This window comes from Pleurodeles waltl, chromosome 3_1 (genome assembly GCF_031143425.1).
Source record: "Pleurodeles waltl isolate 20211129_DDA chromosome 3_1, aPleWal1.hap1.20221129, whole genome shotgun sequence".
In the NCBI taxonomy this organism is placed as follows: Eukaryota; Metazoa; Chordata; class Amphibia; order Caudata; family Salamandridae; genus Pleurodeles; species Pleurodeles waltl.
Window position 1 is genome coordinate 1,552,013,046 of NC_090440.1, and position 15,147 is coordinate 1,552,028,192.

Consider the following 15,147-nt stretch of genomic DNA (forward strand, 5'->3'; position numbering starts at 1 on the left):
AAAACTGCTTGGTTCCAACTGCTAAAAGGTTGTGTGCATCCGACCCAGAATTTGTAAACACACATGCACTGGCATAGTACACTGACTGTCATTGACTCCTTTCTTCTTGATGGTGCTCCAGGATGTCTCTGCCCCCTTTCCACCACCACCAACGTCCGGTTTGACAGTGTCTGCTAAATCTTCCTTTTTCCGGTAGTGTTTAGCTTGCAAGGCATCAGAAAAGACCTACTGACTGTTTCTGCCTGATTATATATGCACCTAGGCTAACCTCTGTTAAATGTTTCATAGCAGTCAGGCAAGGGTGTGTGTTAGAATATTGAGCACAAAATATTGTGCTATAAAAAGATCATAGCCAGAATATCGACTATGAAATATTGCGAAAGTGAGTGTACCCAGATAATTGTAGATTTACTGGGATTAACTTCAGATCTACATATCTTGAAGATCCATATCGTCCTATATGTAGAGCGAGGTTCTTGCCTATATATACTTACCTTAACGATATTTTATAGTCAATATTCTGGCTACGATATTCCATATTTAAAACTCGATATTCTAGCAGTATAAGCCTTTGGATTTAGGTAAATTTTCCCGTGCATGGAAACCATTCTTTGTGGTCTGATGCTCTTTGGAGGCTGCCTGACCGTTCGTGTGTTTGACTGTGTCCTTGTTTTTTTCCTTTTTTTCTCACATGTAGGTTTTGCATTGGCGAGCACAGCAGGAGGAAGTTGCCCGACTGGAAGCTGCAGGAGCGGCCCGAAGAAAAGAGAATGAGGAGGAAAAAGAAAGGCTACGAAAAGAAAAAGAAAAGCTACAAAGAGCAGAGGAAAAAGAAAAAGTACGAATTTCTTTTACATTTATTAGTGTCTCCTTCGTATTTCAAAAATTGATATGAATGCAATCACAAAAAAAGTGAGCGCCATGTTCAGAAAGATACATATTCGGTTGGTATTGCAAAAACAGTTTTTTTTTCTCAGAAACCAAACTACCAAATTAATTATTTTGGAGTTGCCTTCTGCAGAGCTCTTTGCTTGAAAGAAATATTAGCGCGCGCTTAGCTCCGAGGGTCGAAGTGCTGCAGCGAGTTCTGCTGCACTGCAGCAGATTTCATCACGGGCTACAAAAGACTTTGGTCATGGTTTGGTGGGTTAAATTGGCTCAGCGTTCCCAGAGCGTTAGGAGACGTTTTAGATGCGCCCCCGCAGGCTGCTTGAGAAGAGCATCTGGTTGCAAAAGCCTGCTCATGGCCGGCGACTCCTCACGTTCCAGGTATATTGGGAAACCGCATCAAAGAGGGGAGTACGGTTCTGGAGTGAGGAAGAAAAGTAATACATACATCTGTCGAATAAACCACATGGCTTTATAAAAGATTGCCAAGATTAGTGCGCACTTCCATGGTTGTCTGTTGACAACAGAAAGGAAAGCTGACACTTGAATGTTTTGTCGTGGTATCTGGTGTGTAAAATTAGCCAGAGGAAAGGACAAAACGGACATCAAACAGGGAGAAAATAAAACTGAAGGAGAAACATGCATGAGTTTTCAGAACTTTTATAGTTATTAGTAATTCTTATCGCACAAACAGTAATTACCGAGTTTTGCAAGAAACACTGCACCCTTGCAATTTTACACAGGTAAATCTTGAGGTTTAAATCTGCCAGAATCTACCCAGGGAAGAATACCAAGTTAATACTGGACCTATTGATTTTGTGATGATAACGTGGTAAGCACAAAATCTTCATGTTATGCCCCATTTTTTCGCAAAATAGATGGGAATTATCTTGCCCTATATACTCTGAGCACTTTAGTGTCAGACTTTGTCAGGTGTGATATTTATCGCACCTGACATCGTAATACTCGTAGTGAGTGAATGAATATTAACAAGTGCCATTTTCGAAACTACAACGTAATGTATGTAACTCAAATTAAAATGCTTAGAATTAACATGATGTTTCATTTGGCTGGAATTTTCAAACAACATTTTGAAGAGAAATGCAGTGTTTGAAATTGTATCTCATTCTAATGGAAAGCCAAAAATAAGGAATTGAGACATTATTTTCTAAATCTCAGTCAGAAGAAGTCAAATATTGGCTGGCAAATCAGAAGCTACTACTGAAAGGACCATTCATTGAACAAAACGTAAAGCAATATATTTTCACCTAATTCTTCTTCACCAACAGTCCAGAGCATTAGGGGTTCCAGAAGACCTCCTGTGTTTGATGTCCGATTAGATTCGTCCAGGACGGACCTGAAATATGATCACATCACCCTTACCCTGATGTAACTCCATTGCATCCCCTTGTCAGCTTACACGATTTTTAACACCAGCTGCAAAATTTACATAGCCACCACAACCAGCACCCCGCTTATCTTGAAGACAAGTTCACCTTCTCTGGTGGTTCAAGACGCAATCAGACGGCAAACTAAGGGCCTGATTATAAGTTGCTCGTTATATCCCAATTTGTGCGTAAGCCCCTTTTTTACGCATGGGTCAGAATTTCGAGTTAAAATGTGTTTAACATATCCAACAATTATCGGATGTGTTAAATACCTCAAGCTTTGGTAAATTTCGGCAGGTCAAACCTACCGAAAATTAAAAAGGAAAATGTGTACAGTATTTATCATACCATGCAGATTTTGGTGTATTAAACACCAAAATCTGCCTGTTATTCCCTAATAACTTGAATGAGTGCTATTTATTGCACCCAATAAATAACAAATCCCTGTGTATGATTATTTACCAGATGCAATAAATAGCACGTTTACTTATAATCAGGTCCTAAGAAGGGTAAAAAAGACAACAAGTCATCCATGAATCCAGGATTTGAAACAACATTTCTGGATCCATCATGTCCATCCCAACACTGCTCCAATTTAGGAATAGATGAAAACTCACCTCTTTAAAGGATACTACATCACAGTACATTAACATTCCACAGCTCAGCTTCCTCTCCTATTACTCACTGGCTTTAAGCTTGCCTGAGCTGTGTACAAGGCTCCACTGCCTTTTGGTTAGGTTTGCAGAATAGAAGTACCTTATATATGTATTCATACACAGGGTCTGAGATCTCCTGTGACATCATTCATGGTTGGTTTGTTTAATGTATACCTTTGCAAGGAACACAGAGTGAACTTACTGAAATGCAGGCACTGACATCACAGGCTAGTGTTAATTAAATGGGACATCTGCATATTTTTGATGCTTACATGTCAGACCATAGAGTACAACAGTATTGACAAGCAAAAATATCATGGCTGAAATATTGACAAATAAAATACTGTGAAGGTAAGTATATATTGGTAAGTATAGTTTAACTTTTCTTATCTCCACATCTACATACATTGAATATATATGTTGTCAAGGTACACGTATGTGGAGTTAGGTGTAGTAAACCTATACTTATCTGTGTATACTTAACCTTCACAATATCCTGGTAGTCAATATTTTTATCACAACATTTGTTCGTGTTAATATTTTAAAAATTGATGTTCTGGAACCATACAATTAATAAGCTAAGAAGGATGAAAGTCTGGACTGACACACCAGGTTTTAACTCTTCTTTTACATGTAGATTGCTGTAACAAGTGCATTTCTATAGAGAACAACATAACTAGCTGAAAAAACATGTTCTTAATATAATGGTGGTTTGACTGGCGTGTATAAAAAGAAGCAGTAATGGAAGAGTGGGAAGGCAAGGAAAGAAGAGAGAATGAAAATTAAGAAATACAAAACATAAGGTATATGGTAAAGGAGAAAACATGGGGAGGAGAAAAATCGTGGAGCCGAGTGGCAGAAAGAAATGAATGTGTCTAATTTTTGGAACCAGATTAGCTTGTATGTTATCCTACTGCCAGCATACAACAATTACCACCCAAATTATCAACCCCTTATGGTTTTGTTTCAGGTCATCAGTGATCCTTCAAGCACCAGAGCAATCATATTAGTTACAATGAGTGGATAAGATCCCATACTAATAATGTTAGTGAATTTATTGAAGTTGCTAAGAAAGCATCCAACAAAGCTGACAAGGATGGGCATAGTTCACTCACAACAAGAGTGGAATGAATATGAGACAAATTGGCTACATTGTTTCCTAATCTCAAATCTAAGGCTTTGCTTAGTAAAATAAGAGATCCTTATATGACAATGTGTGCGAGAAATAATCCCTGGAGGGCTCCTAACTATAGCAGTTGTTATAAAAAGCAGTAGCTATGTTGGACCTGGCCTACTTTGCAGGATACCCGACCTTTTTGCCTTCATCCCTTTTGTTTTTCTGAATTCATTTTTGTTGGTGTTAGGACCCTGTGCACTTTACCACTGCTAACCAGTGCTAAATTTCTTGTGCTTTCTCTCTAAAAGATGGTAAAATTGGCCTACACCTGATTGGCTCATTTAATTTACTTGTAAGTCCCTTGTATATGGTACTACATGTACCTTGCACCTGTAAATTAAATGTTACTGGGGGGACAGCAGCACTCATTGTTCCACCGTTTAAAGTAGCACTTTAAAACATGTCTCAGGCCTGCCATTATAGCCTGTAGTGCAGTTGTAAATTGCTATTTTCAACCTGAAAAAATAATAATTTTGCCAGGGCCTAAACCTTAGTGTGAGTACATCCCCCTAAGTTAAGAGATAAGGGCCCATAGGGAAGGGTGCATTGAATTTAAAACGTAGGACATGTGTTCTTATGTTTTGTATGTCCTCAAAGGGAAAAACTGCCCAATTATTTTTTCACTACTGTAAAGCCTAATTCTCCCATTGGATAACATTGGGATAACTTATTGAATTTAATACCTGCTAACCTTTGATTGGGAGCAAATAGGGATATCATGTTTAGACTCAAATTAATTGTAATTTATAATCCTCTTTTATGGTAAAGTCGAATTTTAAGTCACAATTCTGAAAATGCCACTTTTAGAAAGTTGCCATTTTCTTGTCCTGACCATTTGGTGCTTGCTGCCAGTGTCCTGTATCCCTCCCAGACACTGAGAAAAAAGGGGAATAAGTGTTGGCAGGATGGCCGGGGCGAAGCTGTTCCCTACCCCACTTACACTTCAAAGGGTTTACCTTCAGCACCTACAAAGGAACCTGACACTAGTCTTTTGTCACCCAAGCCTTCTTGGAGCTTTGGCAGAGGAAGCAAATAATTTTCCAGACAGAGATGTGGGGTTAGTATAGGGAATCCTGCACTTAAAAGACTGGCAGCAGGCATAAATACTGACCTTCAGAACACCTCTTCAGTATACTACTGGACCAGAGGAAGACTTCAGAAGGCCTGCCCTGCCCCGAGGACTACTGTGCTGCTATCAGAGGACTGCCCTGCTGCTTGAAGAACTACTGTGCTGCTTGAAGGAGAACTGAACCATCTTCCTGAACCCAGGACCACCAGAAGTCACTCCAAAAGAATGTTGCCTGGCTTTCTGTGTGAGCTACAGGGACATAACAAGCCTTGACCCCTGCACCTGGCCTCTGTTCTAGGGAGTCCTAACCCACCAAGTGGTACCCCCCAGGTCCTGGATCCTTGGAAATTGTGCTAGAGGTGCTGCTCATGCCTCTCCTAAAACTTGAAGTTACAAACATTTTCACTAAAAACATATGGGAGATCTAACAGTAGACTGGGAACTACCTGCCAACTGATCCGCACAGGGTGCATTGCCGATCAGCCTGACTTTGCAGTAGCTCCTGCTACTTTCTTCTCCGCAGCAGCAAATCCTGTTCAGTGGGACCTCTCGTTGATGATACCCAGCCATGTGGAATCCTTTTCGGCTATAACTGGCTGGCTTGCCTTGCTGGAGGTTTTCGACTTCCAAAAAGTTGTATAAGTCTGATGGTAAAAGTCTTCACCAGGCTCAACTGCAACCGGCTCTTCCTCAATGCCAATGACCTCCATGCCCGGGAAATCCATATTTTAACACCATCCTCCATGGCTTCACTAAGACTTCATCCAGCGGCTCCCCGGCAATGGCGGTTCCTTGTTGGACACACCCTGTTATTTGCATCTCTGAACTCTACCTTCTCCTGGCCTTTTCTTAAAAAAAAAGTCTAAGTCCTAAGGTAAGTGGAGACCGGGCCCAATCCACAACTTCCATCCGACTTGTGCTGCGTCAAGTTAGGCCATAACTTTTGACTTTACCCCGGTCTTGTGTGACCAGATCACTGTAGTTAGCGCTTTTATGCGCTAGATTTCACTAAAAACTTTTAAAATTCATAATTCAGTTTGTATTGATTGGATTTAGTGTGTTTAAGTGTTATTTTACTTATTAAAATTTGCTATGTTTTTCTAAATTTGTGTAAGGTTTTTCTTTGTTGTGTTTTCCGTTTTGACTGTTTCTGTTTGTATAAATACTTTATACTCTGCCTCTAGTTAAGCCTGACTGCTTTTGTGCCAAGCTACCAAAGGGCTCCAAGGACTCCGCCAAGACCTACCTCCACAAAGGAATGAATGCCATTGCCGAATAGATGTAGAGTAGCTGCCTCAAACTCAATTCCTGCAAGACGGAAGTCCTCATCTTCAGCTCCACCCCCTCCGCATGGGATGACTCCTGGTGGCCTGCCACTCTCAGAACCACTCCGACCCCCACTGACCACGCACACAACCTAGGATTCATCATGGACCCCTCACTATCCGTGACCCAGAAAGTCAACGCCATCTCCTCCTCCTGCTTCAACACCCTCCGCATGCTCTGAAAGATCTACAAATGGATAGCCACCGAAACCAGAAGAACAGTCACCCAAGCTCTCGTAAGCAGCAAGCTGGACAACGGCAATGCCCTCTACGTAGGAACCACGGGCAAACTCCAGAAGCGGCTGCAATGCATCCAGAACGCCTCCACACACCTCATCCTGGACATCCCCAGCCACTGCCACATCACAGGCCACCTGAAAAACCTGCACTGGCTCCCAGTTAACAAGAGAATCACCTTCAAACTCCTCACCCACACTCACAAAGCACTGTAAAACATCGGACCAGAATACCTCAACAGACGACTCTCCTTCTACACCCCGACCCGGCATCTCCACTCCGCCAACCTCGCTCTCGCAACCGTCCCACGCATCCGCAGAACTACAAAACGTGGAACACTCTTCCCACCCACCTGTGCCGGACCAAAGACCTCCTTACCTTCAGGAAACTTCTCAAGACCTGGCTGTTCGAGCAGTGGCAGCACCTGCCCCCCATCTTCCACCTCCCCTCCTCAGCGCCTTGAGACCCTCACGACTGAGATGTGCGCTTAACAAATTCATGATTGATTGAAGGGTTCAACACAGGTTAATTCAGTGATTTTTCCGGTTCACCCTGACAAGGATTGTGGGTGTGGCATGGGTAGTGTTTTCACCCTCCTCAACCAATAATCAAATTTCTTACACTGGTCTTCAGTGGTGGGACCCAGCACTTATGTTTGTGCAGTGCATTCAGTGATTTTGTGTAAAACTAAAAATTACATATAAATAATCTAACATCAAACTTGATTTTGTTTCTAAATTCTACTTAGTTTCTGATGTGGTCATGTCTCCTCTTTTTTATCTAATTTAAGTTTTGCATCACATTATTTTAGCTACAGTGGAGATGGAGTCTGTGACAATGATGATCTCAGGAAGGTAGACTTGCAGAGGCTCTGCAAAGAGAGAGGGCTGAATTTGGGAAGGAAGGCTTTTATCACTGCATTAGGAAGCCACTCTGATAAAGACTTCTAGCTGCAGATTCCTTACCTTAGAATTCCCCAGCGTCAGCTTGGAATCCGGAACTTTTGATGAGCAATACCCTTGCATGCCCCGTTGGGTGGCATCGTTCGGATCCATGTGGCGTCGCTAGATCCTTTTGTGATGACAAGGTTGCCTATAAAGGCACCACCCAGGCATGCATACGTCAGTTCTTTTCCTTCTGCACCGGTTAGCACAGATCCAGAATCAAGCTACCTTCTGTCTGTTTTGACAGACCTTTTTGTACCTTTTTGTCAAAGAATTTTTGCTAATCTGTATAGGAAGTCATCTAGGAAGATTGGGTTCAAGCCGTGTGGCGCCTGCCATCGCGATATGTTCGGTGATGGACCCACATAAGGTATGTCTCTGGTGTCTGGACCGAGACCACGACTCAAAGTCATGTTCCGACTGCAAGGCCATGGCTCTGAAAGCTTTGAGGGAGCAGTCCCTGAAGCTCATGGTGGCCCGGCAGTCGACATCGGTTGGAGCGACTCCTCGGAGGTCACGGTCCCAGTCAAGGAGGAGGACCGCTCCAGGAGCCCCAAGTCTTCTTCATCTCACTTGAGATCCTCCGGGCACTCGGGGAAGAAGCACTAAAAAAAGAAGTCCAAGCGGACTTCGACTTTACCTCGCCCGTCAGCTGACAAGGCAAGTTGGGAATGTTGATGTTCGAACACGGTACTGCGGAGCCGATGCCATGGGCCAACTTTGACCCCCCCTTTCCGGGAGCTGGAGCGACCCCCGCTCAACTCAAGGAGTTTTACGAGGCCATGCGCCTCGTATTTGAGCAGGCTGCCCCTGCTGGTGCGCTTTCGGACCCCATGGGTTTGGTAGAGGCCTCATCAGGTTTCAAGCCGGCAGCTTCGGTGCCGCTGTGGTATCTTGGATCCAGTGTCGGATCCAGAACTATGCTGAGTACACACAGACGGCCTCTTCCGGCATCGTTCCCGACGTTGACACTCCCCGTGCCACTGGCGCCCACCGGTGGTGCAAGCCCCATCCTCATACCTGATGATCCGAAGGTGGAACAGCATCTTACGACGCCGATTCCGGCGACAATGGCTCCATCAGGGGCCTGAGCATTGCCTGAGTCTTACTATAATCAACCAGGCATTGGTGAGGAATGGGAGGGGTCATAGGACCCTCTTGAGTATGGATTGGAGCAAATGGACTGGTATGAGGAGTTAGGAGAAGCCAGTGGACTGGATACCTCTCCAGATACTGGCATGCTCTCACCTCCTACTGTGGCTACGGAGCAGGGAGCGTCCTATGCTATAGTGGGGCGTAGGGCAGCTGAGGTCTGGACCTGGATCTGCCTACGGTGCCAGTCAGGACTAACCTCCTGACAGAGGTGCTTCAGCTGGGGGTTACCACATCAGAATCAATGTTACCCTTTAACGAAGCCCTCACTGATGTCCTGCTGGGGTCGTGGTCCAGACCCCAGAACAGGGACTCCTGTAAATAGGACAGTTGGCCGCTGCGATAGACCAGCTCCAAATGATTCTAGCTTCCTCACTTAACACCCCACCCTGGAGAGCTTGTGGTCCAAGCCTCCACTTCCCATGGCACCTTCCCTTCTGCTCCCCCGGATGGGAATCCAAGAGGTTGGACCAACTTGGGAAGAAGATTCCTCCAGCCTGGTATTGAGGTCCGCAAACACCTCATGCCTATTCAGCTGTTTTTCCCATACTTTATGGGATATGGTGTTGCAGGTGTTACCTCAGGTCCCAGAGCGTGTGCAGGACACTCTCTCACAAGCAGTCAATGATGGGAGAGATGCAGCCAAGTTTACTATTTGGTGTGGTTTGGACACAACTGACTTGCTGGGTATATTGATTTTGTCAACGGTGGCCATTTGTCACCAAGCCTGTCTTCGTACTTCTGGCTTTTCGGGGGATGTCCAGCCAAACCTTATGGACATGCCCTTTGATGGGTCCCCCCTTTTTGGTGAGACGGCAGAATCAGCGCTAGAGCGTTTCAAGAATTCTCATGCTACGGTGAGGTACACAGGCCTCTCAGCGATCCTTCACCAACAGTCTGCTTTTTTGCCCCTTTCGAGGCTTCAGCAGGGGTGGGGTAGCATGTCACCCACAGACCAGCCACCATCAGGTCAGCATCCTGCACGGGGACTAGGTCGTGGTACTTTCAGAACGGGGGGTCTGGCCAGATGTCGTCCTCCACCCAGCTCCCCTCCTCCTCAGCACCCAAGTCCTTCTTGGGTTATTCTGCAAGACCACAAGCATCCAGTTAGAGGGAGGATTCAGTTTCAGTTTCATTTCCCTCACTGGCGGTCCATAACATCGGACAAATGGGTCTGGCAGATCATACAGAAGGGCTATTCCCACCACTTCCAGTCTTTCCCTCCCTTTATGCCTCCTTTAGCTGATGGAGGAACACTTAGTCTTACTCCGCAAGGAAGTTATGGCTCTCTTGGCCAAGGGAGCTTTAGAAAGGATCCCAATGTGAGAAGTAGGCAGGGGTTGTTTTCCCGCTACTTTCTGATTCCCATAAAGAACAAGGGCCTTCACCCTATTCTATATTTGGGGAACACCAATCTCTTCTTCAAAAAGGAGAAATTCAATTCCTCACTCTGGCTCAGGTCTTGTCTGATCTAGACCAAGGAGACTGGATGGTAGCGTTGGACTTATAGGATGCATATTTTCACATCCCCATCTCGCCTGCCCGCAGGCGCTACTTGCGGTTCAAGGTAGACCACGAGCAGTTTCAGTTTACTATGCTCCCCTTACGCCTCAGCAGCACCCCTTGTGTGTTCACCAAAGAGATAGAGGTGGTGGCAGCTCATCTGTGAATGTTAGGGATTTCAGTCTTCCTCTAACTCGACGACTGGCTTTGGAAGGCTCCTTTGCCCCAGGCCATTATCCCCCACCTTCAGACTACAGCGAACCTCCTGCATTCACTGGGGTTCACTATAAACATGCCAAAGTCACACCTGACTCCCTCTCAGAAGCTCAGTTTTGTCAGAGCTGTTCTAGATAGAGTGCAGTTTTGAGGTTATCCTCCCAAGCAGCGAGTCCAGGATATTCAGGTTATGATACCGATGTTTCAGCCTCTATCCTGGATTTTGGTGAGACAGACACTGAGGCTGTTGGGCCTCATGGCCTCCTGCATCCTGTTAGTCAAATATGCCAGTTGGCTTATGAGGGCTCTGCAATAGGACCTGAAGTTCCAATGGGCACAGCATCAGGGGAATCTCACTGACACAGTTCAGATCTCGGAGGGAACTGCAAAGGATCTGCAGTGGGGGTTAGTAAATTGCAATTGGGTCAAATGCAGACTCCTCTCCCTTCCCCAACCAGATCTCACAGTAGTGACAGATGCATCACTTCTGGGATGGGGCGGCCATCTGGGAGAGGTGGAGATCAGAGGCTTCTGGTCTCTGGCGGAACCTGGACTCCATATCAACTTGTTGGAGCTCTGGGTGATTTGACTGGCATTGAAAGCATTTCTTCCTGTTGCAAAAGGGAAGATGGTACAGGTGTTCATGGACAACACCACCACGATGTGGTACTGCAGCAAGCAGGGCGGTGTGGGGCCGTGTACCCTTTGTCAAGAGGCCCTGCGTTTCTGGACATGGCTGGAACAGCAGGGCATAACCTGGGTGGTTCAACACCTAGCAGGTTCTCTGAACGCCAGGGCAGTCAAACTCATCCGTCGATGCCTAGTGGATCACAAGTGGTGTCTCCATTCAGAGGTGGCATCAGGACACTTTCAGAAGTTGGGAGAGCCTTGGTTATATCTGTGTGCCTCCACAGAGAATGCGCAATGTCAGCAGTATTGCGTGTTGGAGTTTCCAAGGTGGCAATTGCTCAGCGACGCTTTTAGTCGCGAGTGGAGCTCATGCCTCCTGTACGCCTTTCCGCCCATACCACTTCTGCCCAGAGTTCTCAAAAAGATCAAGAACAACCGGGCCCAAGTACTTGTGGTGGCTCCAGACTGGGCACAGGGAGTCTGGTATCCTGAGCTTCTGAAATGAGCAGTGATCCTCCAAACAGGCTGCCTTTTTGGGAAGATCTTCTGTCGCAGGAGCAGGGGAAGGTTCTCCACCTGAACCTGTCAACTCTGTGCCTTCATGTGTGGAGATTGAACGGCGACAGTTGGCGGCTTTCAACCTTCCTCCCAAAGTCTGTAAAGTTATTCTAGTAGCCAAGCGTCCCGCCGCTAAGACGGTATACATCTGCAGTTGGAAGCATTTTGTATATTATTGTACAGAAAGATCTACTGATCCTCTTTCTGCTTCTCTTTCTGAGATCCTTCTCTTTATTTTATCCCTTGCCCAACAGAGTTCCGCCTTGGGCACTCTCAAAGGCTATCTTTCCACCTTATCGGCGTTCCTTCGGCTGCCTGGTCAGCCTTCATTATTCAAGTCCCCAATTGTAAATAGATTTCTTAAAGGGCTTGTACATATTTATCTTCCTACACCCTTTGTCATGCCTCAGTGGGACTTGAATCTGGTCCTCAGTTTTCTCATGAGGTGCTCCCTTTGAGCCACTGCTCAACTGTCCCCTCCAGTTGATCACCATCAAAACAGCCATTTTAGTGGCAATAACATTTCCCAGGAGGCTGAGTGAGATGCAGGCCTTTTCATCCTATCCGCCATCTCACCATGTTTCCAGACAAGGTGCTACTTAGAACTTGTGTCCCTTTCCTCCCCAAGGTGGTGACCCCATTTCACCTGGATCAGAATATCACCCTGCCCACCTTCTTTGCTCCACCACATCCCTCTAAAGAAATAGAATGACTCCACCGACTGGACCTAAAAAGAGCGTTGTCGTTCTACCTTGACAACACAAACGAGTTCCGGGTGGATGACCAATTCTTTGTGGAGTTCGTGGGAGCAAAGAAGGGTCGAGCAGTGCAGAAACAAACCATTTCGCGCTGGGTCATTCTATGCATAAAGAACTGATATGCACTGGCCAAGAAGCAGCCTCCTGAGGGCTCATTCAACCAGGGGCAAAGCTGCTACCTCTGCGCTAGCACAAGGTGTTCCAGTCCTGGATATCTGTCAGGCAGCAACATCGGCTTTGTTGCACACTTTGCAAGACATTACTGCCTGGACAATCAGGTCCATAGTGATGGACACTTTGCCTGTTCAGTCCTGCAGGACTTTTTAATGTAAAGAAAATCTGTCTGCAGCCCACTGCCAGGAGGTTATGGCTTGGGTATCTATTCTAAGGTAAGGACTCTACAGCTAGAAGTCTCTATCAGATGAACAAGTTACTTACCTTAAGTAACTCATTATCTGGTAGAGACTCTATCTAGCTGCAGATTCCTTACACCCACCCATGCCTCCCTGCTCTGCGGACAAGACTAATAGGGTCAGGGATTGCCCCTTTCAGGGCCCTGGTTTATGCACAGACAAATTGTTGGTTCTTTCAGGGGCTCTGTGCTACTGGCATGGAAGTTTGTAAAAAAGGAACTGGGGTACGCGGGCCAGGGTGGTGCCTTTATAGGTAACCGTGACGTCACAAATGGCTCCAATTACGCCGGCGATGCATGCGGACCCGAATGATGCCACTCGACGGCGTGCGCAAGTATATTGCTCAGCAAAAGTTCCAGATTCCAAGCTGACTCCGGGGAATTCTAAGGTAAATAATCTGCAGTTAGATAGAGTCTCTACTAGATAATGTGTTACCGAAGGTAAGTAACTTGTTCTTTTTACCTACTGACAAAACTCTTTCCCTTCACTCCCCCACCAATTTTGGGAGAATTTCCTTTACTTTCTTGCCACAGAAATGGATCTACGTCACTGAAATCAGCAAATTTTAATTTGTTTCTAGAGTCGGAATCAATCTGCAAAAAGGTTATGACTTGCCACAAACATGCAAGCTGTAGGTGTCTACAACTCATTTGAAGATTTCCTCGTTCTGAAAGGCCCTGAACCATTCAGAGGTTTACTCACACTTAAGGTTTTGCAGTAGTGGTGCAATTGTGTGTGAGTGCAATTTCGCCTTTTGTGATTTACAAATGATGTTGTTATAGTATGTGATGTTAATAATTCATCTAAGTCAGGTCGATGCACAGATAGCTTTGTGAATTGGCCCTAATGTATTTTTTAAAGGCTGATATTTGCCTACTTATAATCTGTCCATACGATTCATGTTTGGTAATCAGGAGTATGCCACAAATGTTATTTGCATTTGAAGCACACTAGCACCTATTTGGTACAGCTGCACTACATAAAAATGTAAAATAAACCAATAAATATATTTACAAACTAGAACTTTAGGGGAGAGAAACTTTCAGCAATAGCTTGAACTCCATTTCAACTTCAGCGCAATTCCTGATTCCGCTGGAAACTGTGTTTCTGGACAAACTGGTAGTTAAATGAAATGTAAAAGTACAGCATTCCTAATTTTAACCCCCTCCCACATGGACATTTTGCCCATCAAATACCAGTAAAATCTCCAGGCACCAAGGACCAGAAACTGGGGCATTACTGCTTATTTTGCTGTAAAATGATTCCTGTGACAATTCCCCATTTCTCAGGGCAGCCTTAGGGTCCAAGTTTGACTACCACAGCCTTTCTGCTCTGCTACCCAAAATTATCCATACCCCTGGTATCACCTCAGTATCGATAATCGTGGATGTAGGATTACCGCATTGATCTTTCTTCATCCCTCAGAATGAGGGCAAATTTGTTACATTTTTCAAATGTTAAATTCAAAGAAGAGTTTTTTTTTTTTTACTATTGTGTTTCAATTGTTATAAACAATGATTTCACCTTTCAGATTCAGAAGTACTATTTGAAAAAGCAGCAAGCTAGGGACGCACAGGAAAGAAAAGATATGCAGCGTCTTGAGGAGCTGAAGACATTAATGGAGCAACAAGCAATTCAAGATAGAGACAGGTAGGCACCAACGTCCAATAGTGTAAAGCTGTTTCATGGAGTCCATTGTTTTGTTTTTTCACTGTGTAGCATCTGTCGTTTTTAGGGTTGTAGAGGAACAATATCATGTGCTTGTTATGGGTATATTAATTTGAATAGATAAAAAATCTACTCTCCCCGTTGCCTTAAAAAACATTGATCATGGGTAATGTAACTGTTGCTTGTGTAAAGCGTTGCGATACCTTCGGGTAGCGCTATATAAAACTGCAACAAAAAAAAGAATCTATCTATACATTATGCTCCACAAATCCCCATCTTAATTTAAGAACTTTGTCCAGAGACGATTACAGCAAATGCAAGGGATGAGCTGGTGTTTTTCAGTGTAAATCCCAAACGCTAGGTAAATAATTGCTATGGATCCATTCTGTAATTCCTTCTTAATACGCTAATTGACAAACTTTTATTTCTAATACTGATGCGTTCCAGTTACAAAATTCAATAGCCAGATGTCGAATCACTCTACAGAGATGTTAGACTGTGTGTCCCCATTTCTAATTAGTATTATCGCATAAAGAACAACATGACGTCATGGCTAGATTGACTT

General features: G+C 44.7%; 1 protein-coding gene across 2 annotated transcripts in view; it reads left to right on the forward strand.

Annotated features, from left to right (window-relative positions):
- CCDC148 (coiled-coil domain containing 148) overlaps positions 1–15,147 on the forward strand; it is a 777,160-nt gene that overhangs the window by 696,142 nt on the left and 65,871 nt on the right. For both annotated transcript variants that reach the window (XM_069225141.1, XM_069225142.1), the window contains 2 exons: positions 698–838; positions 14,446–14,564. In XM_069225141.1, coding sequence (XP_069081242.1) covers positions 698–838; positions 14,446–14,564 — 260 coding nt within the window. The remainder of the gene's footprint in view (positions 1–697; positions 839–14,445; positions 14,565–15,147) is intronic.